Source organism: Neophocaena asiaeorientalis, unplaced genomic scaffold (assembly GCF_003031525.2).
Source record: "Neophocaena asiaeorientalis asiaeorientalis breed wild unplaced genomic scaffold, Neophocaena_asiaeorientalis_V1.1 scaffold30, whole genome shotgun sequence".
Lineage (NCBI taxonomy): Eukaryota > Metazoa > Chordata > Mammalia > Artiodactyla > Phocoenidae > Neophocaena > Neophocaena asiaeorientalis.
This window is the reverse complement of record NW_020174923.1, coordinates 13,597,462-13,623,344: the sequence shown is the minus strand read 5'-3', so window position 1 is coordinate 13,623,344 and position 25,883 is coordinate 13,597,462. Positions and strand designations below refer to the sequence as shown.

General features: G+C 38.1%; 1 protein-coding gene across 10 annotated transcripts in view; it reads right to left on the bottom strand.

Moving 5' to 3' along the window:
• Window positions 1–25,883, bottom strand: part of BPTF (bromodomain PHD finger transcription factor) — a 132,248-nt gene that overhangs the window by 65,977 nt on the left and 40,388 nt on the right. For 7 of the 10 annotated variants that reach the window (XM_024760587.1, XM_024760593.1, XM_024760586.1 and 4 more), the window contains exons 3-7: window positions 19,238–19,461; window positions 17,025–17,228; window positions 16,281–16,469; window positions 5,928–6,116; window positions 1,872–2,059 (exon numbers count right to left, since the gene is read on the bottom strand). In XM_024760587.1, coding sequence (XP_024616355.1) covers window positions 1,872–2,059; window positions 5,928–6,116; window positions 16,281–16,469; window positions 17,025–17,228; window positions 19,238–19,461 — 994 coding nt within the window. The remainder of the gene's footprint in view (window positions 1–1,871; window positions 2,060–5,927; window positions 6,117–16,280; window positions 16,470–17,024; window positions 17,229–19,237; window positions 19,462–25,883) is intronic. The other 3 variants (XM_024760591.1, XM_024760590.1, XM_024760594.1) reach the window with 3 other exon arrangements.

Below are 25,883 nucleotides of genomic sequence, written 5' to 3'. Positions count from 1 at the left end.
ATACATCTTATGACTGAACTTTTGAAGTTTAAAGATTTTTTTGATGTGGACCATTTTTTAAAGTCTTTTATTGAATTTGTTACAATACTGCTTCTGTTTTTCTCTGCTTTGGTTTTTTGGCCAAGAGGCATGTGGGATCTTAGCTCTCCGATCAGGGATCGAACCCGCACCCCCTGCATTGGAAGGCGAAGTCTTAACCACTGGACGGCCAGGGAAGTCCCTAAACTTCTAAAGTTTAAAAGTTGAGTTAAAAGCTAAAGCTAATTGTTTATAATTAAACAACCAACATATGCCTGCAAAAAGAAAGAAAGCTAAGCTCTATTAAAGTGCCTATTATATGTTGGACATTATTAAGTAATTTCATGTATCTCAAATATACACATGAAACTAAATGTGTGATATATAAATCATTCACCAATCATTTTCTCAAGCTTACAATATACAGGGTTTAGAGACAAAAGAGGGCATGAGGGCATTACATGTACTATTCCCGCAAACATATATTCCTAAAAATACCTTTTCTTCTGCTCTTTTTATCATTCCAGCTTTAGATAAGAGCCCATGGATACGTTAAAATAGTGTTTCAAATAGTTGATTCCAATCCTTTAGTGGACTGTGAAATCAATAGTGGGGCTTATTCAGCTTTAAAAAAAATGAAATATAACACAACAGACTAGAAAAGAAAATACCAGAATGCTTCCCACATGGTAAAATACTACTTCAGGAAACTTTTTTTTTTTTTTTTTTTTTGCAGTACGCAGGCCTCTCACTGTTGTGGCCTCTCCCGTTGCGGAGCATAGGCTCCGGATGTGCAGGCTCAGCTGCCATGGCTCATAGGCCCAGCTGCTCCGCGGCATGTGGGATCTTCCCGGACCGGGGCACGAACCCGCGTCCCCTGCATCGGCAGGCAGACTCTCAACCACTGTGCCACCAGGGAAGCCCTACTTCAGGAAACTTTTGAATGTACTGGGTTACTATGAAAAATGTCTTAGTGAGGGTCAGAGTAAAAAAAAAGCCTGAAAGCCACTGCCTTAAAGTCATTTCTTTGATGTTAAAAACACTGCATTAGGGGCTCCCCTGGTGGCGCAGTGGTTGAGAGTCCGCCTGCCGATGCAGGGGACACGGGTTCGTGCCCCGGTCCGGGAAGATCCCACATGCCGCGGAGCGGCTGGGCCCGTGAGCCATGGCCACTGAGCCTGCGGGTCCGGAGCCTGTGCTTCGCAACGGGAGAGGCCACAACAGTGAGAGGCCCGCGTACCGCAAAAAAAAAAAAAAAAACACTGCATTAAAAAACAAAACAAAACAAAACACTGCATAATCTTGCATATCTACCCTGCAAATAATTCTCAAATCTGAAAGACACAGCTGTGGCCCTTATTCTATCATCATGGCTTGCTGGGAGACAGAAATACTGAGTCCTAGCTTCAATCTTTTTGTTCACAGTCAGAGTTGAGATGCTGTGCTGTTCTATACACTGTGCTCTGCTATCAAGGGGTAAGTCTTATCTTTTAGCTGCAGGTTCATCTAAAATGACTACAGCCAGAATTGAGTATTAAATCTTTAATAAAGCCCACAAATAACCTACCTGTTCCCACATGTGAAGAAGCAGCCTCTATCTCTTTAGAATTATATACAATAAAACTAACCATATAGTAAGAAAGAATACTACCCACTTACAGCATTTCTATGCATGGATTGAAATTTGGGTGTACAGCTATACTTATCATAATACAAACCTAACACTTTTAATCTCGTTACACTCTCGGAATTGAGGAAAATACAGTTCAAAAGTACCTCTACAAACTTCCTGCCCCTATTTTAAAAATTATTTTACATTCCAGAGATTTTTGTTTTAAACAGGAAAAACACACCTCTTTCCCCTCCTTAAATAATTTATTTGCTTCGTGGGCTGCGGCTGCCACCTGTTGGCTCTTCAGCTGACTCAGTTTGCTGTCTGGATTCCGTAACCTGGTGATAATCCGAGTTGAACCAGACGCTCCTCTTCCACCTCCAGGAGACTCACTTATTTCCCCATTAGACTTCTCTGATTTGAAATCACCTGTTATCAAATAAAAAGCCAAAAGTAATTGCTAACAGTAGGTAAATTACATATAGTAATAACACCTTACTTATCCAAAACTTCTATCTGGTAGACAACTAAGATCCAGAAAATAAAAAGTCCTTGAACAGCCAAAGCAAATGCATTAATTCTTAAAGTTTTACTCCAAAGAAAGTATGTCAGAACTTTACTGTGAGTCATTTATTATTTTACAGAAAATTCAAACATGCCAGGTTATCTGTTTTAAAGCTTAGCTACTAGAAAAGAGGAAGGGCTGCTACAGATTTACAAGTAACAAACATAACTCAAAATGCACACTAATAAAATATTGCCTTATATATTCAACATGGATTTCTATATTAAAAGTAAAGGATATAATTAATTTTAGAAAGATTTCCACTGAAATTCTGTTTAAATACCTAATAATTTAAAGCGTATAAACATAAAATGTCAAGTGAATTCTTTCCTAAAGAATCTAGACAATTATCTGTGTATGTAGATAACTGTACATGTGAAAATCAACTACATTAGCTTTTTTAGATACAATAAAGGCCTCTCACATTTTCATAATATCTTAATTTTTTAAAGTGACAGATGTAACTGCCAAGGAGCAATTTCTGCTTTTCCAAAAATCTCACTTCAGCTGAAAATTTCTATACGTTCTAAAATGACTGCATCACTATCCAATTTCCACTGGCCAGACAGTTGAACAAGATCTCATGTTTCTTTCTTAATTTAAAGCTTTTAAAAACTAAGACAGTGTGGCACTGGCAAATGAAAAACCAAGCAGAAAATATGGCACTGACTAAATCAAGATGGGGTAGGGGTACTGGGTATCTTGCCATCTCAGGCTGGAAAGCTAGTAACCTTCAATGTGTGGGTAGCAAAGCAGTTGGTTAGTTAGACTATCCACGATTTTCTCTCGGCTCTCAGACCATGATTCTACCCATGCTAGAGTTCTGTGCCAACATGATGAACTATAGCAGCAACTTTTTTTTTTGGCCACATCACACGGCTTGAGGGATTTTAACTTCCCAACCAGCAACTGAACCCGGGCCCTCAGCAGTGAGAGTGTGGAGTCCCAACCACTGAACTGCCAGAGAATTCCCTACAGTGGCTACTTCTTGGGACTGTCTTTGAAGTTCTACAATAAAGACTTTTTAGACATCATTTAGTCAAGGCCAGACTTCCTAAAAGCAGAAAGGGAATGGCACAGCACTTTTTAAATTAAGCGCCTCAATTTAGAGCCAACAATCCAACAGGTGAGAGTCAATCCTTTGCCACTTGCTAAGTTTAGTGCAAATAAGGGAAAGGAGGCAGAAAATTCATCCCTGGGGGTACGACTTGAAGGAGCAGAGAGAGGGAACAAGGCTAAGAGTGGAGGTCATTGTCTAGCACACCCTGCCCAAAGGCCACATTCCTGTTTAAAGGAGTGGATCACTGTGATGCAGCCTGGAGGCTGAGTACAGAGCTGCCTGGCCCTAGCCTCCCTAACTCACTGTTTAATGAGTCAAGAGGCAGGAGCCTAGACAGACTTCGCTCACCTGGGGGCTGGGGCAGACAAACTGGGCAAGTAGAGGGGGTTTACCCTCAGAGACTCTGAGCCAAGTTTCTGGGCATTAGATACTAGCTGGGTATTCAGGCAATCTATAAGGGGGTGTTACTGCCAGAAAAAACCCCAAACCTGTCACACTGGGATGTATAATTATTCAAACCTACAGCAATTTCCAGCAGGCCATCCCTGACAGAAGTTAGCTGGATCTAGCCTGTTAAAGAAGAATGGCCTCCAGAAGGGGGACCTTCCCGTATGCTTCTCACTTCTCATCCATATCCATTCTCCCAGAAAACCTCCCAGAAAAGGGCAGCCAGGTTTATCAGAGAACACCGTCCACCATCAGGTTAATGAGTGTTACAGGTAGCTAAGTTCATAATTTGGCTCATGGATTGTAAGATCAAGATAAGCCACAACCACACATAATCAAAATAATACATACAATACACAGAAATCCTAGATACAGTTAAAATTACCAGATGTTCATTTTGGGAGAGACGTTTTTTAAAAAATTTTCAGTTGTGGGTGAGATCTTTCCATTATGTTAGGCAGAGGCTTTTTTAAATTTGAATACACACGTTTGTACTGAGCTAGGGTGGAACTGTGGATATTTGCTGTTTCCTATCTTCACAGCATCTCTCCTTCTTTGGAAAACCATTCCTACCCCACTCCAATTATATACTTTTGCTGGAGCCATCAATCATAATACCTTGCCTGCCCTGGCCACAGGAGTAGGAACAATATGTCCAAGATAGGCCACTCAAATTCCTTCCTCAAGGACTTTTGATTTGGAGCAGGAGTAGGGGCCTTGCCTTTGGGTCACAGACCTTGGAAAGATATGAATACAAACCGCTGATGCCATCTTCCCTGCCACTTGGGGAAAGCCTGTCTGTATTAGGAGAGAATGAGGTTAACACACAAACATATGCAGATCCAAAAGGTGAGACAGAAAGAGGAAAATGGAAAGAGTTTTGATACCTGGAGGTCCAGTTATGCCTGGTGATGGCTTGGACTTCCCAATTATATGAGCTAATTAAATCCCCTTTTCGCTTAAGCTAGTTTAAGCTGGTTTGGTCACTTGCAATTGAAAAGGTTCTAATTAAGACAGATCTCCATCTCATATCATACACAAAATTATACACCAGAAGGATTAAAAACAAAGTTATAGAAGTATTATGTGAAATTACTGTAAAATATATGTATGTTCTTGGGATAGGGATGGTCTTCCTTAGTAAGACACAAAATCCAGAGAAATCCTAAAGAAAAAGACTGATAAATTTAACGGCATAAAAAATGTAAAAATTTCTTTATGAAACAACAGAAAGGGTTAGAAACAAGCAATGACTATATAAATATATAGGTAAAATCAAAAATTAATACCCATAATACATAAAGCATTCCTAAAACTCATTTGGGAAAAATATCAAAATTCAGTAGGAACAAATCAGCAAAAAATATGAATAAGCAATTCACAGAAAGTTCAGCAAACACATGAAAAGAAAGTCAATCACATTAGTAAGCAGGGATATGCAAATTTTAAAATGAAATACTTTTCACCATTGGCAAAAATGTAACAGATAGATGATGTCAAATTTAGCGAGAATATGAAGAAATACACATACATGTAAATGATTAGTATAAATTCCTTTTAACGTACAATTAAGCAGTAGCCATCACTATTTTTTAAATGTACCTACCATATGATCCAGCAATTCCATTTACTGTATCTATACTGCCAGAAATACAAGTACACGGAGATACATGGTGAGGATGTTAAAAAGCACCACTAGTTGTAATAATGAAAAAACTGTTAGCCTAAATGTCCATTAATAGAGAAATAGTAAAATGAATTATGGTTCATCTGTACTGTGGAGTACCATGCAGCAGTTAAAAAAAGAATAAATTCAATTCATTACATGAAAAGAACCCCTACATGTATTACTGAGTGAAAAAAGCAAGATGCAGAACAACACATGCAGAATGATCCCGTTTATATTTAAAAAAAAAAAAAAAAAAAAAAACTTTTTGTAAACATACATACATTAATGTAACTGCACGGAGAAAGATATAAAATGTTACACACCAAATAATGGTGGTTACCTTTGGGGAGGGGGTGTGAAAAAGATGTATTTTTTCCCAAGTGCTTTTTTATTTTTTTAAAACAAAAACGCTGAGTGCAAGTGTCACTTGTGTTTAAAAAAAAAAAAAAAAGGAAAACAAAATCCAAATCTTCCCACCCCCATCAAACTTTTATTTAAAAAATTAAAAATTAAAAAAATAAAAAAGCTCCTTTCAATGTATGAAGTGTATTCTTACCTATCTCTTCTTGAATAGAGACAGGTGTATGAGATTCTCTTTCTCCATTTTCAGGATCATCAGCTGCCTTAGCAGATTCACTCTGGGAAGAATTTAGTTCACTGCTGCTGTTACTGTTTTCCAGATTAGGCTGGGTGGAGGTAGTGGTAGCACTAGTGTTACTGCTGTCACATGTCTTGTTAGGTTCTTCTAGAAAAATAGAATATCTGATTTTTAAATTGGAAATCACATCAAAAACAACTAATTGTCAGAAAAGACATTTAATTGTTTTAGGGTTGCATTACAAAGCTAGATTTTAAAAAGCTGCTCATGTATGAATAATGCAATGTATGAAAAAAATTGCAAACAACATCCTATGAATTGTTTTTTAAGTCTCCCAGTATTAACTCAGGCTCTTATCACCTTAGTGTATAGTACAAAGCAGACAATCTTTCAGAATAATAAAGTGATATAACAATCTCACAAAATTTATGATGTGCCAGATACTGCAGAAGTGATTTTGTGAAGAAAATGCCTCAAAATCTGAAGTTTATATTCTTACTTTTCATAAAGTATTCAAACAGTATTCGAAACAGAATTAAACAGGATTATTTATCTCTAAGGTTTTCTGCCTGAATTCTATACCCCCAAATTTAACTAGAAGGTAATGCCTAAGTGACTGTTAATTTTAAGACCAATATAATAGTATCACTAGGAGTATAGTTCCTAAAAGTATATCAAAATGAATACTACCATGAACTGAAAGCCTAGGTCTTTCCTCGGCAGTTCAGAAATCTAGAGCCTCCCTGTGCATTTCATTTTGCCACTATTAAGATACCTTTTAAATCAATCCCCTAAATTAAAAGTCGTCGACAGTATATCACAAAGGCTATCTGTAATGCATCATGAGCTCCTAAATTTTTTTTTGAGTACAAAACCAACAACCTGATAGAAAAATGGGAAAAATATATGAACAGTGACGAAAGAAATGAAAATGGCAGGAATTCCCTGGCGGTCCAGTGGTTCAGACTCCGCACTTCCACTGCCAAGGGCCCTGGTTCAATCCCTAGTCAGGGAACTGAAATCTCACAAGCCATGCGATTCAGCCACAAAAAAGAAAAAGAAAAAGAAAAAGAAAAATGGCCTTTAAACATGGAAATATGCTCACTTAATTCAAAGTAAGAGAAATGCAAAGTAAAATCGTATAGAGAAACTACCTCTCAGCTACCAGACTGGCCAAAAATCCAAGTCTCGTGATACACTCAGGTAGAGAGGCGGTGGGTTAAGAGGTACTGCCACACATTGTTGTAGGACTGTAAAATGGTGCAAACTGGATAAAAGGGAACTGACAATATCTAGAAAAATTACAGATGCATTTACTCTTAACCTAGCAATCTACCCTGAAATACACTGGCAAAAATACTAAATTACTTACTTACTGATATTTACAGAGGTATTCACCGTAGCACTATTTATAATGGCAAAAGACCGGAAAAAACAAAATGCCCATCAATACGGCACTGGCTGAATAAAAGGGGGTACATACAATAAAATATCATGCACCATAACAAGGACTGAGGAAATCATTATATCCACATATGAAATGATCTCAAGATTAAATGTAAAAAGAAAGATGCAGAACAGTACTTAGAGTATGCTAATTTCATGTAAGAAAGGGAGAGAAATGTGAATTTATGCACATATTTTGCTTTTCTATACAAAAAAAAAATAACACTCGAAGAATAACCAAAACTTAATAAAAATAGCTACCTGTAAGGGAAAGGAAGGAAACGGTTACCTAGAGAACGAAGGGATGAAAGTGGAAATTCTCTGAATAGATAACAGTTACAAAGTTTGACTTTGGAATCACGTAAATGTTTTACATTTTTTAAAAATTCAAGTTAGAAATGCAGCCCCTAAAAACTGAAAGAAAACAGCCTAGTCGTGTATCAAGTTGTTGGCATAACCACACAGAGAAAAAGATTATTTCAAGTGACTTTGGAACACAGAATTTTGACCATACATTCTTACTGGAAATATGGTATAAAGATAAAGAGCTGCAAAAAAATCTTAAATGCGGTTCAGTAGTCTTACTGTGAGCAATAATATTGGTATTATGAAATTACTATGCTATTTAAATCATTTCTTGTTACTGTTATTAATGCCCATCAGGATATTAACAATAACTATAAAAATAATATATATTATTAATGGACATCTATAACAGGATAAAGCAAGTATATAATTAAGTTACTGTTGTTAGGAACTAAGGCATTCAGTATAAAGGAAAAGAGATACAAGTGTAAAAAAAGAAACTAAGTATGCAATCCTCAATCTGAATTTGAAATGTCAACATGAATTGGTTTTTTTCTTTTCCAAAATACCTATTTCCTAACACTACCCAATAAAAAAAGCCTAGAGGCAGTGAGAGCCCAAGAGCAGTAAATATTCTTGGGCCCAGATGACAGTCCCTAAATATCATTTCCCACAAAAAGGAACCAGAGCTTCTTGCAGGAATTACTGATTCCAGGTCTGGGGTAAGAAATGTATAAGATAAGCCACATACATCTTATTCTGCCAAAAAGCAAAAAAGCAAAAAAGAGACTACTGGGGTCATACACAGCAAAAAGGACTCAAAATCCAACATACAGGGCCTCCTGAAAATCAATGTAACCAAATTAATGATAACTACAACTGACTGAAACAAACTGCATACATAAAGATCCATGAGTTCAAACAGATACTTAAAATGAGAAAATCATGCCCCTCCCCCCAAAGTTCATAACTTAAAAATCACCACTGAAGGTAACTGGACACCAACTCCTGACTCTGAAAATCAGATTTTAAGAGAAATAATTAAGCATTTATTTCTGCTCTAATTATATTTCAAGGTATTCAAATAGACTTAGTTAATGAGGGAAAATTCTTTAGAGAAGAATTCCAGTTAAAAAAATACTGAAAAAAATTACAGAACTAGAAATCATATACTATAACTTCCAAATAGACAGCTGATTTTGAACTCACTGATCAATCTTAGAATTTGTAAAGGTAAAACACACAGACATCACAATGAGCCTTTTGATGCAATATGATGTGAAATACCCAGAACACAGCTTATGAAGTATTCTTGCCAAAAGTCGTTGAAAATGAATTTAATCAAGCCTTTAGAACAAATTAAACACTAAGAAGGAAAGAAAATCCTGGATGTGGGATATTCCATAGTAGGATATACTAGGATTCTTTAAAAAGTCAGGGAAGGGGAGAATGCTCTAGATTAAGAGACTCAGTAGATATAAAACCAAATGTCATGTCACGTGGGGATCTTATTTGGAGTTATTTAAAACACAGCCAAAGTTTAAAAAAATTTTTTTTAAGTGAGGAAATTTAAATTGACTGGATAGTAGATGACAGTAAGGAATTGCTGTCAATTTTATTAAAATGATAATGGCACTGTAATTATATAAGAAAATGTCCATATTCTTTAGAAATGTATGATATAACATGAGGTCTGGGATTTGCTTTAGAATACTGCAGTAAGGAAACAACCCAAATTCACACCATCAGGAAAGGGGATAAACTGTGGTATAGTTACACAGAGGAGTATTGCAATACAGTTAATGTGAAAGAACTCCAGCAACATACAACATTATATTAGTAATATAAAGCGAAAAGATTAAGTTCCCCGAAGTTATACTTAACACATACACTTAATAAGACATACTTAACACAACACACTTGCTACACAGTTTAAAACAACCGAGGGCTTCCCTGGTGGCGCAGTGGTTGAGAGTCCGCCTGCTGATGCAAGGGACGGGTTTGTGCCCCGGTCTGGAAAGATCCCACATGCCGCGAAGCGGCTGGGCCCGTGGGCCATGGCCGCTGACCCTGCGCGTCCGGAGCCTGTTGCTCCGCAATGGGAGAGACCACAGCAGTGAGAGGCCCGCGTACCATAAAATAAAATAAAATAAAGAAACAGAAATACATAGTTTTTAGCAAACCATGTAGATCAACTCAATGAAGCAACAGTTATGTGGGCTATACATCACTTTGATCTCTAGTATCAATAGTCTTAATTCTACTGGATTTCTGTTATAAAAAGGAAAGAAAATATTAGTGAACACAGGATTCAGGGTGACAATCACTTCAGGTAGGGTAGAAGGATGCAGGCGATGAGAACGGGGAGATGGCTCGATACAGGTGAGTTTCAAAGCAGGACTTAGACTTCTGTTTTGGGTGACAGGTTCCTAGGTGTTTATTTCATTAATAAAGATCATTTCAAACGTGAATGAATAAATTAAGGGGGACTATGTAATGACCAATGATGAGTGCAATTAACTGAGGATTATGATTTATCTAATAGTGTACACATGGGGTCAAAGGGGGGCGATTTTTAAAAATTTGAGTCCTCCCCACTCAAAAAAGCAGTTAAAAAAAAAAAGCATGAGTAAAACTAGTTTGACAAAATATTGATGATTTTCTAATCTAAGTGTTAAAATATGGGGGAGGGGTCACTATACTAGTCTCTTAACTTTCGTGCATGTTCATAATAAGAAAATTTTACATGAAAGACAGAAATGGCAAACTTAAAATCTGACAGCTGCAAAACAGTAATATAATCAACTAACTCATGTTGGAAAATGCATATATTTGGAAGAGAAGTCTCACATGAATAGCATCAAATTCCTCACTAATCATTCCTTTCACATCTGTAGATCTAGTTTTGAAATGTGCTGTATTCTTAATTTATAATTGTCTAAAAATCATCTTCTCGAATAATGAAACAGTATATAGACATCTCCTCATTTATGAGCTCAGAATTCAGAGTGCATTTTCTCACAGAAGTATAATAAAAAGTGATTGGGTTCTAGACTAGCCCACAAAAAACTATTTCAGCATACAATACACCCCAAGTGTGGTTCTAACCAAGACAGTAACTCTGGGATAGGACTTAAGAGATTCCACCTAATCGTATCTTAAAATACTTCATAGAAAGTGCTCTCTGCTATTAGGAAGATAATGGTACTTCATAAAAGAATAGGCAATCAATCCCATCCCAAGGTATTTTGATCTTAAAAAAAAACATTACCCCACTGAAAGCAAACTGAATTCAGAATCTGTCCATTTAAACTTTCAAGGTGCTAACAAGCTGAGGACTATCATAACTCATAATACATAGCTTTTTTGTTGACTTGTCCCAAGTTAATTTGCCTTAAGTTTTTGTCCATTTCAGTTGAGAGGAATTGCTCTAGAACTCTTTACATCCTTACTTCATTAGGATTAAAGAAATCTCAAGCATTTGCTTTAAAACACCACAAAGAAACTATCACCTACCAATAGTCCTCACAGTTCAAATATTCTACACTAGAAGCTAAAACCAAACACATTTAAAAGAATAAGAAGGGCTTCCCTGGTGGCGCAGTGGTTGGGAGTCCGCCTGCCGGTGCAGGGGACGTGGGTTCGTGCCCCGGTCCGGGAGGATCCCACGTGCCATGGAGCGGTTGGGCCTGTGGGCCGTGGCTGCTGGACCTGCACGTCTGGAGCCTGTGCTCCGCGACGGGAGGGGCCCCAGCGGTGAGAGGCCCTCATACCACAAAAAAAAAAAAAAAAAAAAAAAAAAAGAATAAGAAACAAAAGTAATATTTAGCTGCAGAACCTCTAAAAGCCATTATCAATCAACTCAATGAGGTAAAAGTAAACGGGAAGCACATCAGTTCAGCATCCAGTATCAGCAGCCTCTTACCTCCACTTAATTTCCTTACAATAAAATCCAAACCTAAAGCAAAGTACTATCTTTTAAGATGTCGTTATTCCAAAAAGTTAAGAAACAGGTTAAATTAATATGTTCTTATAGTTCAACTTTACAGATGTTAGACTTTCAATATGTCCATGGAAACACTTTCAAAGCAATTATAAATAGTTATGGAAATAAAGCCAGTTTTATCTACTGCTGCTATTTTCTTAGTCCCAGTCATTAAATCTAGAGGCATAACTTTAATAAAACAAATGCTGTCTTCATTATATGTTTGAATACAAATTCTCAATAGTACATTTGAGGTTAAGATGCTAGAAAGACACATGTCCCTGTCTCTCCTTATATACTGAAAAACTGGCAACCTGGTACAAAAGTTTCTAATCTAAAATCCAGAACGAAAGCGTAATTCTGAAATTGAGCTATTTGTTAACTACAAAGAAGTTATACTGAATAATAAACAGTACACTTGCTATAAGGGGTCGTTTTTGGCAACATAACCATTTTCATGAACTGAAGTGAAATGTCTGGAATACAGATGCAATGGTGGAAAATCTCAGGAACAGATATTCAGAGATTAACTTTTTTTTTTTTTTTTTGCAATACGCGGGGCTCCCACTGCCGTGGCCTCTCCCGTTGCGGAGCACAGGCTCCGGACGTGCAGGCCCAGCGGCCATGGCACACAGGCCCAGCCGCTCCGCGGCATGTGGGATCCTACCGGACCAGGGCACGAACCCGCGTCCCCTGCATCAGCAGGCGGACGCTCAACCACTGCGCCACCAGGGAAGTCCCAGAGATTAACTTTTTAAAGTGATGTCTACAAACATTTCCCAAAATATGGCCCAACTTTTCAGTTTAAACTTCAATCTCAGCCACATAAAATCTTTCTGAATCATACCCAATTTGAAATCATGAAATCTGCCCATTTTTCTTATGTTCTCACTCCTTTAGATTTTCAGACCACAGACATAATTTTTCTTTTGCATAATGTCGTCTATCATAAGAAAATGATAGTGCTCTCTGACAGGACTTGACAAAATACAGCTTGAAATAAATAAATATGCATATCCATACATATGTATACATATGTGTGTATATATTTCTAAAGAAATTCTAAAGTAGATGTATTTTGAAAGAGATTTTAAATTATCGGGTTATTTTTAAGTATCTTTCCATTCCAGAAAAGATATAAAATACAAACGCTAATCAAAAGAAAGCTTCTGTAGTTTAGTAATATTATTAAAGATAAAGGACATTTCACAAAGATAAAGTTAATTCAACAATATAAAAATTATGTGCACCTACCAACACAGGCTCAAACTATATAATGCAAAAACTAAAAATATTTAAAAGATAAAAAGGCAACCCCACAGTAAATAGAAATAACTTAAAAGTATCTTGCATATGTTATAAAGCAGAAACTAACACACCATCATAAAGCAATTATACTCCAATAAAGATGTTAAAAAAAAATTATCTTCCATAGAGGGGAAAAAAATAGCAAACATATAGATTTCAACAACACAATTAAAACCCTGACCTAGTTGTTCTGTACTGCACCCCAAAACTAAAAATAGACATCCTCTTCAAGTGTATATGAGACAGTTCATCAACATTAACCAAATGCTGGACCACAAAACAAGCCTCAACAAATCTTAAAGGACATAAATCTTGTACAGAATGTTCTCTGACTACAGTGTGTTAAACTAGAAATCAATAAAAAAGATAACTAGAAATCTCTAGGACTTCCCTGGTGGCGCAGTGGTTAAGAATCCACCTGCCAATGCACGGGACATGGGTTCGAGCCCTAGTCCGGGAAGATCCCACACACTGCAGAGCAACTAAGCCCATGTGCCACAACTACTGAGCCTGAGCTCTACAGCCTGAGAGTCACAACTACTGAGCAGCATGCTACAACTACTGAGGCCCACATGCCTAGAGCCTGTGCTCCACAACAAGAGAAGCCACTGGCCGCAAGGAAGAGTAGCCCCCACTCACCACAACTAGAGAAAGCCTGTGCACAGCAATGAAGACCCAAAGCAGCCAAAAATTAATTAATTAAAAAGAAAATCTCTAAATGTTTGAGTATTAAACAATATATTTCTAAAAAAGCAATGGGTTAAAAAAAACCACATCATAATAGAATTTAGAAAGTATTTTAAACTGAATGATAAAGACAAAATAACATATTAAAGTTTGTGAGATGCAGCTACAGCAGTACATAGAGGGAAATTTACAGCCTTGACAATAGACATAGAAAAAATAAAAAATAATCAAAGCATCCATCTTAAGAAGCTAGAAGAAAAAAATAATAAAGAGGGTATGAGATATATGTATATGTATAACTGATTCACGTTGTTATAAAGCAGAAACTAGCGCACCATTGTAAAGCAATTATACTCCAATAAAGATGTTAAAAAAAAAAAAGTGTATGAGAGGGACTTCCCTGGCGGTCCAGTGGTTAGGACTTTGCCTTCCAGTGCAGGGGAGGAAGGTTCAATCCCTGGGCAGGGAGCTAAGATCCCACATGCCTCACGGCCAAAAAACCAAAACATAAAACAGAAGCGATACTGTGACAAATTCAATAAAGACTTTAAAAATGGTCCACAACCAAAAAAAAAAAAAAGAAGAGGGTATGGGAAACTTCTGGAGGTGATGGATATGTTTATGTCATAGATTGTGGTGATGGTTTCACAGGTATATATCTCCAAACTCATCAAGTTGTACATATTAAATATGTACAGCTTTTTGTATATTAATTATACCTCAATAGAGTGGTTTTGAAAAAAAAAAGACAGGGAAGAAAAATTCACAAAAATGAAAAAATATAAAAGGAATGAAATAAAAATAAGATAAAAACCTAGAAAAAATATAGAAAGGATAAACAAAGCCCAAAGTTATTTTTTAAAGACTCATAAAAATTGTTAATAGTCTTATGAAATGATTAAGAGAAAACAGATAACCAATTTCTCGACTGAAAAAAGAGATCACTACAAATGCTATAGACATTTAAAAAATAGGATGTTATTATGTAAATAAAATCTTAAATTTAAATGAAATGGTAGATTCCTAGAAAAATAAAATTTACTAAAACTGACACAAGAAAACAACAGAAAATATGAATAGCCTACTATCTACCAAAGAAATGAAATCTACAATTAATAACTTTCCCACAATGAAAACTCCAGGACCAGAAGACTTTAGCAAACGTTTAAGGAATAAAATAACACCAACCCACAGAAACTCTTGCAGACAAAAGGAAAAGTGGGAACTTGTACCAACTCATTTTATGAGGCCAGCATAATCTAGGCATCAAATCCTGACATAGACATTATCACAGAAAGAAAATTGCAAGTCAATCTCATTCATGAAAGTTGACGCAAAAATCCTAAACAAAATATTAAAAAATGAAATGCAACAATACATAAGAGCAAGAACATATCACAACCAAGTTGTATTTATTCCAGGAATATGATGAGATTGGGTTAACATTTTTAAAAATATCAATGGAGAAACTTTTGCTTCCAGTCAGGATGGAGTAGAGGGACTGGACTTAGCCCAGCCAATGAAACATCCACACACACAAAAAAGAGACCACTTGATAAAAAATGAACAAAAGAACTGACAGGCAATTCTCAAAAGAAGTTATCTAAATGTCTAATATATATATATATATATATATACACACACACACACACACACACACATATATAGGTGCGCACACGCACGCACACACACACACACGAAAGGAGCTCAACATCCTTAGTCACCAGGGAACTACAAGTTCAAATCACAAGAAGATATCCTTACATTCCTACCAGAATGGCTAAAATAAAGAGAGGCGGGAAAAAAAAAGGAAAGAACTACATGACATTCTTATAATACACAGAAAAACTCTTTAAGGATTTCCAATACAGTATTAACTATAATTATTGACTTCTGATAGGATTACCAGTATTTTTTTTCTTGTTTTGCTCATCTAAATTTTCTAATTTGTTTTTCAAAAATATACACACAGCTCCTATAATAAAAAAATTTTTTTTCATTTTTAAAAAAGGCAAAAGGAAAGGCATAATAACATTCTTGGTGTGATATAACTTATTTTGAATTTAATTTTAAAAAGCTTAAAATTTATTACTGGTTAATTTACATTTTCATGTCAAAATATATTGTGACAATGGGTTTCTATTGTAACATTATGGTTTGAGATGTTGTTAAAAAAAAACTTACATGACCACATGCAAACATAAAATTAATCTGTTAGTACATACAGAATTGGAATGGTCAAATCATTCAACACTGAGCCATTAGTATGTGAGTACTTAAAACCAAAATATCTGCCACTATGGTCTGGTGATAAAATATAAAAATAAGTCTATTAGACAAAAACAGCTAAATGAACTTTAAAAAGCATGAAGATTATGATGAGTTTCAAGCACTAAATGCAAGAACATCTGTCAAACTCCAAATGTTAGGTGACAACTTAGCAATCAGGGATGGCACTTATGTAAGCAAGCAGCATGAATGAACACATACTTTAAAGTTTTAGGTGACATTCAGCTTTTACTACTAAAGGGAAGGATTTCCCCCCCATTACAGAGGCATTGATACACTGCCCTCTGTACCTGGCACATCCTGGGGGAGCTCAGATGCCACCTTCTTCTCTGCCATGTTGCTGCTATCATGGGTTTCTGAGAGACACCCCACGGGACTCCTCCCTTCAGAGGGACTAGTCTCTTCTGAAGAAGCATTTGTTGTGTTGTCGCCAAGATTTGCTGACACAGAGTTACCTTTATCCCCAACTTCTGTTGGCTCTACAGTAAAATGCACAACAAAACTTTAAAGATATCCTTTAAAATTGCTTTAGGACAAATGGCCACATTCAGTCAACTACTAAAAATGAATGATCACCAAAAAACCTGGCTTCTATTCGATGGCCATTTTGAAGCAATTAGATTCTGGGATAATTTTGCAGCAGGTAATCCAAAGGGTATTTAAGAATATTTGATATATTAAGAATGTTTAAGTAGTTAACATAAAAAGGAACGTATTATATCACATACAAAAGTGTATATTCTGGTATAAAAACAGTGATTTTCACCAAAAAATCTTATAGGGAAATGGCACCTTATTAAGAAGTATAAATAGAGATATGGGTATAACATTATAGTAAATCCACCAATATATAAAACTCATTACAATGACTGTACATGTTATATATGGAGGAAGGGTATCCTAATCTCTTCAGAAATGTAAAATTAAATAGTTGTTTGCAATAAAAAAGATTCATTTTCATTTTGCAAGTAAAACTGGAGTTTTTGTAAGTAACACTGATGAAATATTTCTTTTTAACCAAATAATGTTTTTACCCTCAGATTTTCCTTGCTCAGGATCATCTGGTGTTTTGTCATCACTGTCTTTTTCAAGACTCTGGTCTTCAAACTCCTCTCTGCTTTTCTCAGCATCTTTGGAGTTATTATTCTCAGTCTCATTCTTCTCCTTTTCTATTTCTTCTGGACTTTTAACAATATCAATGTCTCCTTTTTTGGCTCTTATAGATTCCAAAATTTCTTCTATAATAAAACAAATAAAATTATGTTTCCATATATACCAAGTATAAAAGTACTACAAATGCCACTTAAGAGTTTCAATACAAGTTATTAAAGATAAATTTGCTAAAAGCATTAAGAACTATGAAATAAGGATCAACATTACCAGTAACATTTTGATGTTTAGAGAACTCAATCGATTTGGTTACCTTCACTTCTAGAAAATACATGATAATATAGGCTCTAATTTCTTTTTAAAAAAAGAAAGAAAAATTAGTCTATCTTTTAAAATTGAGATTGATATAGATTACTGTGATATCCTCCGCCATAGGAGAAAACCTGTTAAGCTGACACAGACCCACAGTCTGGGCAGTGTGGTACAGTTACAAAAACCTAGAGACCCAGGACCTAGCACAGATCTGACCTGAATTAACTACGTGAGCCTGGGGGTAGGCTACTAAATCTTCAGGCCTCCACTGTAAAATGAGAAAACAGAGGCCCATTTGGAAACATATCTCTCTCTAGTCCCATAACTTTCTGGAAGTCACTAAATCCCTAATGGCTCTAATTTTCTTTCAACTAGGGTGGAGTGATACTACGGCATGGGTGCAGACCACAAGTTATATCAGCATAGACTCCTGTATATTAATAATGTTCTTTGGGTTATGATCCAATACTATCATTTTTACTTTGTTGCTCAAATCGGTCCAGCTTTTGGCCATTGGGAGCTTTTCCAGGTAAGTCCTGTATCCTTTAAAAACATGAGTCCTGTAACCTTTAAACACACTTCCTTCCCACCTTCCTTCCTTCTGTGCTTCCTCACTTTCCAGCACTGCAAGACGTTCCAGACTTACCTTGTATTTTCTTTGCCCCAGCCCTAGAATTCTCAAGGAGTCTTGATTCTTTTTTTAATTGGAGAATGAGATTTTATTTTATTTATTTTATTTTTTATTTTTTTGCAGTACGCGGGCCTCTCACTGCTGTGGCTTCTCCCGCTGCGGAGCATAGGCTCCGGACGCACAGGGTCAGCGGCCATGGCTCACGGGCCCAGCTGCTCCACAGCACGTGGGATCTTCCCGGACCGGGGCATGAACCTGCGTCCCCTGCATCGGTTGGACTCCCAACCACTGTGCCACCAGGGAACCCCTGGAGAATGAGATTTAGAAGTCATGATCTGGGGCTTCCCTGGTGGCGTAGTGGTTGAGAATCTGCCTGCTAATGCAGGGGACACAGGTTCGAGCCCTGGTCTGGGAGGATCCCACATGTCGCGGAGCAACTAGGCCCGTGAGCCACAACTACTGAGTCTGCGCGTCTGGAGCCTGTGCTCCGCAACAAGAGAGGCCGCGATAGTGAGAGGCCCACGCACCATGATGAAGAGTGGCCCCCACGGGCTTCCCTGGTGGCGCATTGGTTGAGAGTCCGCCTGCCGATGCAGGGGACACGGGTTTGTGCCCCGGTCTGGGAAGATCCCACATGCCACGGAGCGGCTGGGACCCTGAGCCATGGCCGCTGGGCCTGCGCGTCCGGAGCCTGTGCTCCGCAACGGGAGAGGCCACAACAGTGAGAGGCCCATGTACCGCCAAAAAAAAAAAAAAGGATGTTACAATAGGGGAAGCATGCCGCAGGGTACGTGAAACCCTCTGTGTTATCTTAGCAACTTTTCTGTAACTCTAAAATTATTCTAAAATTAAAAGTTTATTAGAAAAAAAGAAAGCGAAGAGTAAATTTTAAAGGAATACCATTTCTCATAATTAAAAATAGGACTCCCTAAAAGGTTTATTAATAAAATTCTTGAATTAAAGAAAGAAACAAATATAATTTGGGGAACATCAGTAATGTGCAAGGCAAGGTACAAAACACTAAAATGCACAGGATCCCCAATTTATGTTAGGATGAACAAGGTCCTCTTGAGAAAATGAAATATAGAGAATTAAAATAATCATACTTGAAAATTTTAATATATTTTCATATTTTGTAGTGATTTCATACCAGGAAATGTAACAAAAAGTAAAATAAGAAAATTTCCCTCTCACCATTAGCTGCCGCCAGAAAGGATTTATTACTGCCCCGAGCTTTATTGGTCAGGTCTTCAGTTATGTCCATGTGCCGGTGGATTTCTTCACGCATTTCTTCTAGGATTTTGCAGAGTTCTGCTTCCCAGTAATCTTTGTCTAGACAGTCAATTAATTCTGCAAGCTGGACCTTTGTGCTGTAGTACCAAATTTTCTTTTCATTTTCATTTTCCGTATCTTCTTCTCTGTTTAAAAAAAGCACAAAAACACTTTGATGTTAGACAAAATGGCACTTACCTGACAATTTTATCTATCCAGTGGAAGTTAAAACACACAAAGATTGTGCACTAAAGCTCAGTATATTTGCTCATAAGGGATCCTATCAAGTCTCATTCAAACTCAAGGTACTCATTTTATTTGAACCTCTAATTATTTTGATTTCCTAGCCCATAGCAGCTTAGGATAAAATAATTTGCTTGTAGTAGTGGGAAGAGAGGAATTAGTATAGCAGCAAAGAAAGATATCTAAAAACATGGCATGCAGAAACATGACCTTAAAATTCAGAGCGTGTGAGTACTTGGTGGAGGACAGTCTTGGTTACACTTCAATCAACTTTAAGATCATCACTGTAACAACGCGAGGAGCAGAATAACCAGAAATATTTAAACTATGTTCATCAGTACTTGGCAGGTACAGAGCAGGTTCACATTACAGTATAGTTTAGAAACATTTCCATCCAAATGGTGTAAATGCTCTGCTAAATTCTGGTCCCTGAAGGAGTCATCTCAATCAAGTAACAATGCCTCATCCCTCTTTCTTAACGGACAATCAAAGCTCAAACTGGAGAGAAGAGCACAGCAGCTTCTTTTCCTGCTTAAATCTCTCTAAAGATGCCAGTCACTTGTAATAGAGGTGGAGACTTCAACACTAATAACTAAAAACACAAGGCAAATTAATGTCTAGGACCAGACTTCAAGAAACATATGTGACTTAGTTCTTCTCTCATTCAGAAGAATTCAGGAGTATGTGTGAGGTACCTAACAAGAAAGAGTCTAACATTCCTGTCTGCTCAAAGGCAAACTCACAAAGCTGAAAGAAGAGCACTTTAAGAAAGATATGGCTTTAAATGAGATATGTGAACGGGGACAAGACACAACTCCTCTGAGCCTCTTGAGACATTTTATTCACCTCACTGGTAAAATGAGGACAACAATACCTGTCTTGAGGGACACTGTAAGATACTATAAGGTAAATAAAGGTATTATAATAAGGCATCTATCATAGTGCCTGGAAAACATCATTAGCAATCAATAAATAGAAAATATTATTGTTACTAGTAAGGTAGTAAATAAATTAAAATGTAGCAGAATTCCAGGAATGAGACATTCAATAATTCTGAACAAAGAAGGGATATATTAAATCATGGATAAATAAAAGGATATCAAAATTATCAAAAATTTTAAAGAAAAAGAGATTAATAAAGGGTCCCTGTTTTCCCTCTTTCAAATCAGCATCTGCTGACATATGATATTAATATATTTCTGTTAGAAGCTTTTTACAAAAATTTCTGAAAATCATTTTTTTAAGCTGCTCTAGATTTCATTCTACAGTGGGTATTTCTACTGACTTTTTATGACTGAGTGAGAACAATGGTCTACTCCAATTTAAAATGTTAAAGATGTCAGAATCCTCTAAATAAAAAGATTAATAGGGGGCTTCCCTAGTGGCACAGTGGTTAAGAATCCGCCTGCCAATGCAGGGGACATGGGTTCGAGCCGTGGTCCGGGAAGATCCCAAATGCCGTGGAGTGGCTGAGCCCGTGTGCCACAAGTACTGAGCCTTCATTCTAGAGCCCACGAGCCACAACTACTGAGCCCACGTACCACAACTACTGAAGCCCATGCGCCTAGAGCCTGAGCTCTGCAACAAGAGAAGCCACTGCAATGAGAAGCCCGTGCACCGCAACGAAGAGTAGCCTACCCTCGCCTCAACTAGAGAAAGCCCACGCAGCAACAAAGACCCAATGCCGCCAAAAATAAATAATAAATAAATAAAAAGTACATAGTGAGCTTTGACAGAGCACAAGAGTTACAGGACAGCCTAATGCTTTGTTTTCTAAGATTTCAATCTTAAGGATTTTCCCTCTGTTTAATGATATCAAATTCTTTCCTTGTTTGCTTTTTTCCTCTTGATTCAGAAATATCTACAAATTTCAATGGAACAAGAAAAACATTCTACATAAAAACGTTTTTGGGGTAGAAAACAATTTATAAGCATAATATTTCTACATGAAAGTGAGATGCTATGGGAACAAATTTAATTAAATGGATATTCTGTCCAATTTTTCAAGCAACTCACAGGCTACTAAAAGGGTCCTTATCAGTTGACTGACTTAGCCCATGCTGGCATCTGCATAATTTCCATCTTAACGGAGAACACTTAATTTTAATCTTAATTTTCATCTTAACAGAGAATTCACAACTTTATATGGTGGCAGTCTATTCTAGATTGGAACTGCTCTGTTTTTTCCTTTTTCCTTTTAAGAGATGACACACACCTAGTGTTTCCACCAGTCCATCCTGATTCTGCCTGCTAGAATTCTCTGAAATAAACCTAACGCCTCCTCCACACACAGTCCATCAACTCTTTCACAACATCTATAATTTTACCCCATTTTTTTTCTTTTCAGGCCAAACATGCTCAAATACTTTATTCCTCATACAGCATGTTTTCCAGTCGTCACTACCCTGATATTCTTCCCCTAAATGTACAGTTTTGTCAATGTCCCTCTAAAAACAGCTCTATTGGGGGACTTCCCTGGTGGTCCAGTGGTTAAGAATCCGCCTTGCAATGCAAGGGACACGGGTTCAATCCCTGGTTGGGGAACTAAGATCCCACATGAAGCGGGGCAACTAAGCCCACACCCACAACTACTGAGCCCGCATGCCGCAACTACAGAGCCCATGCGCTCTGGAGCCAGCATGCCACAACTAGAGAGAAGCCCACAAGATGCAATGAAAGATCCCACATGCTGCAACTAAGACCCGATGCAGCCAAAAATATATATTATAAAAAGTAAAAATAGCTCTATTTTTCATTCTGCTCATCAAAGATAATACTCAACAATGACCATTTATTTTCTTCTTGAAGCTACAGAAGGATAAATTCATCAAAAGCATAAAGTAGCAAAACTGAGTGAACAATAACAGCTAATGCTTTCAAAGAAGTTTTAATATTGATGTACTTGGGCACGTTTGCACAGTTTATATAACCAAGATTATCTATTCTAATTGTAAAAGTGACAACTGCTTTCCTAGATGAATATACATCAATTTGTAAGTACCTTTGTTTATGGGGTTAGAATTTGGTTTCTACAGAAGCGCTGTCTCTACAACGTTCCTTCTGCACACCCAGACTGGCCTGGCTTCCCTGAAGTCACAGGGGAGGACAGAATGGAATGAAAATATGGGCCAAAAATACAATTAATAGCAAACTTACAGATTATATGCCTACATTTTAAAGTCTGTTTGGCTTTTACTTAGCCAAGATAAGTAGGAGGTTAATGACTAACAGTACGTTTTGAGTTTCATTTCTAAAAAAACCCACAGAAACTAATAAGAGTGAGGAACGCTAGTGTGGTGGGTTGACAAAAAGGTATGTCCACCTGAAACTGTAGAATGTGACCTTATTTGGAAATATGGTCTTTGCAGATGTAATTAGCTAAGGATCTTGAGATGAAATCATTCTGGATTTAGGGTGAACCCTAAATCAAATGACTGCTATCCTTACAAGAGGAGGAGAGGATTCAAAGAGACACGTGGAGAAGGTGATGTGAAGATGGAGGCAGAGATTCAAGTCATGTGCCTTTGCCTATGAGCCAGGAGACACCAAGGAAGGCCAGCAACCACAAGAAGCTAGGAGACAGGCATGGAACAGAGTCTCCCTGAGCCTCCAGAAAGAAACAATCCTGCTGACACTGGTTTCAAACTTCTAGCCGCCAGAATCGCGAGAGAATAAATTCCTGTTGCTTTAAACAACTCATTTTATGGTCAATTTGTTATGGCAGCCCTAGGAAACTAAAACAGATTTTGATTTCATGCTTTTTTTTTATGATTTAATACAACTCATTTTATGGTCAATTTGTTATGGCAGCCCTAGGAAACTAAAACAGATTTTGATTTTATGCTTTTTTTTTATGATTTAATTTTTTAACTTATTTTTTTGGCTGCATTGGGTCTTTGTTGCTGCGCATGGGCTTTCTCTAGTTGCGGCAAGGGGGGCTACTCTTCATTGTGGTGCGTGGGCTTCTCACTGCAGTGGCTTCTCTTTGTTGCGGAGCATGGGCTCTAGGTGCGCGGGCCTCAGTAGTTGTGGCTCGCGGGCTCTAGAGCACAGGCTCAGTAGTTGTGGCATGCAGGCTTCATAGTTGTGGCACGTGGGCTCAGCAGTTGTGGTCCACAGGCTCTAGAGCGCGGGCTCAGTAGTTGTGGCACGCGGGCTCAGCAGTTGTGGCTCACGGGCTCTAGAGTGCAGGCTCAGTAGTTGTGGCACGCGGGCTCAGCAGTTGTGACTCATGGGCTCTAGAATGCAGGCTCGGTAGTTGCGGCATGTGGGCTTCAGTAATTGTGGCACACGGGCTCAGCAGCTGTGGCTCACAGGCTCTAGAGCGTGGGCTCAGTAGCTGTGGCATGCGGGCTTTGTAGATGTGGCACGAGGGCTCAGTAGTTGTGGCTCGCAGGCTCTAGAGCGCAGGCTCAGTAGTTGTGGCAAGTGGCCTTCAGTAGTTGTGGCACGCGGGCTCAGTAGTTGTGGCTCGTGGGCTCTAGAGTGCAGGCTCAGTAGTTGTGGCATGCAGCCTTCAGTAGTTGTGGCACGCAGGCTCAGTAGTTGTGGCTTGTGGGCTCTAGACTGCAGGCTCAGCAGTTGTGGCACACAGGCTTAGTTGCTCCACGGCACGTGGGATCTTCCCAGACCAGGCTCGAACTCGTGTCCCCTGCATTGGCAGGCAGATTCTTAACCACTGCGCCACCAGGGAAGTCCCCTAAAACAGATTTTGATACTGGGGAAGGAAGTGCTGCTATAACAGATACTTAAAAACATGGGAGTGGCTTAGGAACTGGAAATGGGAAAAGACTGGAAGAATTTTGAGGCACTTGACAGAAAATGCCTAGACTTTCTTGAAGAGACAGAGGTTGGCAGAGATTGGAATTATGCTGCCAGCAAGCCAAGGAACACTTGGGGCACTAGAAGCTGTAAAGGGCAAGAAAAGAATTCTTTCCTAGAGCCTTTGGAGGGAGTGGGCCCACTGACACCTTGATTTTTTACTTCTAGCCTCCAGAACTGTGAGAAAATTAATCTCTCTCTTTGCCTTGTTACAGCAGCCACAGGAAACTAATGCGGTTCAGAAGTCAGAGATTAAAGGCAGCCCAAGGAGGTTAAAAGCACACATTCTGGAGTCACAATGCCTGGGACTGAATTCTGATTCTGCCACTTACTAGTTGTATGATACTGGATAAATTACTTAACCTCTCTCTTGCCTCAACTTCTCCCTCTGAAAAATGGGGTGACAGTACTTACATCAAAATGCTGTTGTGAGGATAAAACACATAAAGTGCTTCGAACACTGACAGCACGTGGTGGGTGCAATCTGCAGGGTTGCTATTATGTTCTTCATCTGATGAAGTATATGATATTTACCTTAAAACAAATAATTACAAGTTTAATGGGTGTTTTAAAAAAAAAGATGTGTTTCACGGTGCAAGAGGGAGAGAAATTCAGGGGAAAAAGCCCTAGGAAATGGCATAAATAGGCTGACTTGAAGGATAGGTTAGTCGAAAGGCTTTGCGGGTTTTTAGTTTGCTTTTTATTGATTTTGTTTTGGGTGGTAGGAAGCAAAAGAAATAAATACACAAAATTAGGGATCTGTGAACTTTCTGTTAAGAGCAAATGGAAGTATGTAATTGAAAGGTTTTTCAACTTGGGGGGAAAAGACCTGATCAGAATGGCTGTTTTAAAAATAATCCAGCTATGGGGATTTCCCTGGTGGTCCAGTGGCTAAGACTCCATGCTCCCAATGCAGAGGGCCCAGGCTCAATCCCTGGTCGGGGAACTAGATCCCACATGCTGCAACTAAGAGTTCGCATGCCGCAACTCAATGATCCCGTGTGCCACAACAAAGACCTGATGCAGCCAAAATAAATAAATAAATATTTTTAAAAAAATCATCCAGCTATGGAACAGAGAAGAGAATTGGGGAGTTACACATACACCAGTTTGGAGACTACTAAACTAGTCTAATCAAGATGATGTTGACAGTGAGAACGGAGAGAAATGGATTCAATATTTAAGAGGTAATTAAAAGATATAACAAACAACATAGGACAAAAGACTATTCCCAGGTTTCTAGCCTGAGCAGCCAGTAGGATGGTGATCCCATTTACTAAGATGGCAACACTGAATGAAGGGTAGGTAATGGGGGCAAGTGATGCATGCAGTTTTAGACATGTTGTATCTGAGGTGCCTGCTATGCGGACTTGTCCAGGAGGCTGCTGGTATGCAGAACTGGGCACAGGCAGAAGGATTACAGGCGTAGGTCTGATGGCAACTGAGTCAGCAAGTAAATAGGTGGCTTATGGCTAGAACGTGGAGGTGCAGGTGGAAAGCTGTA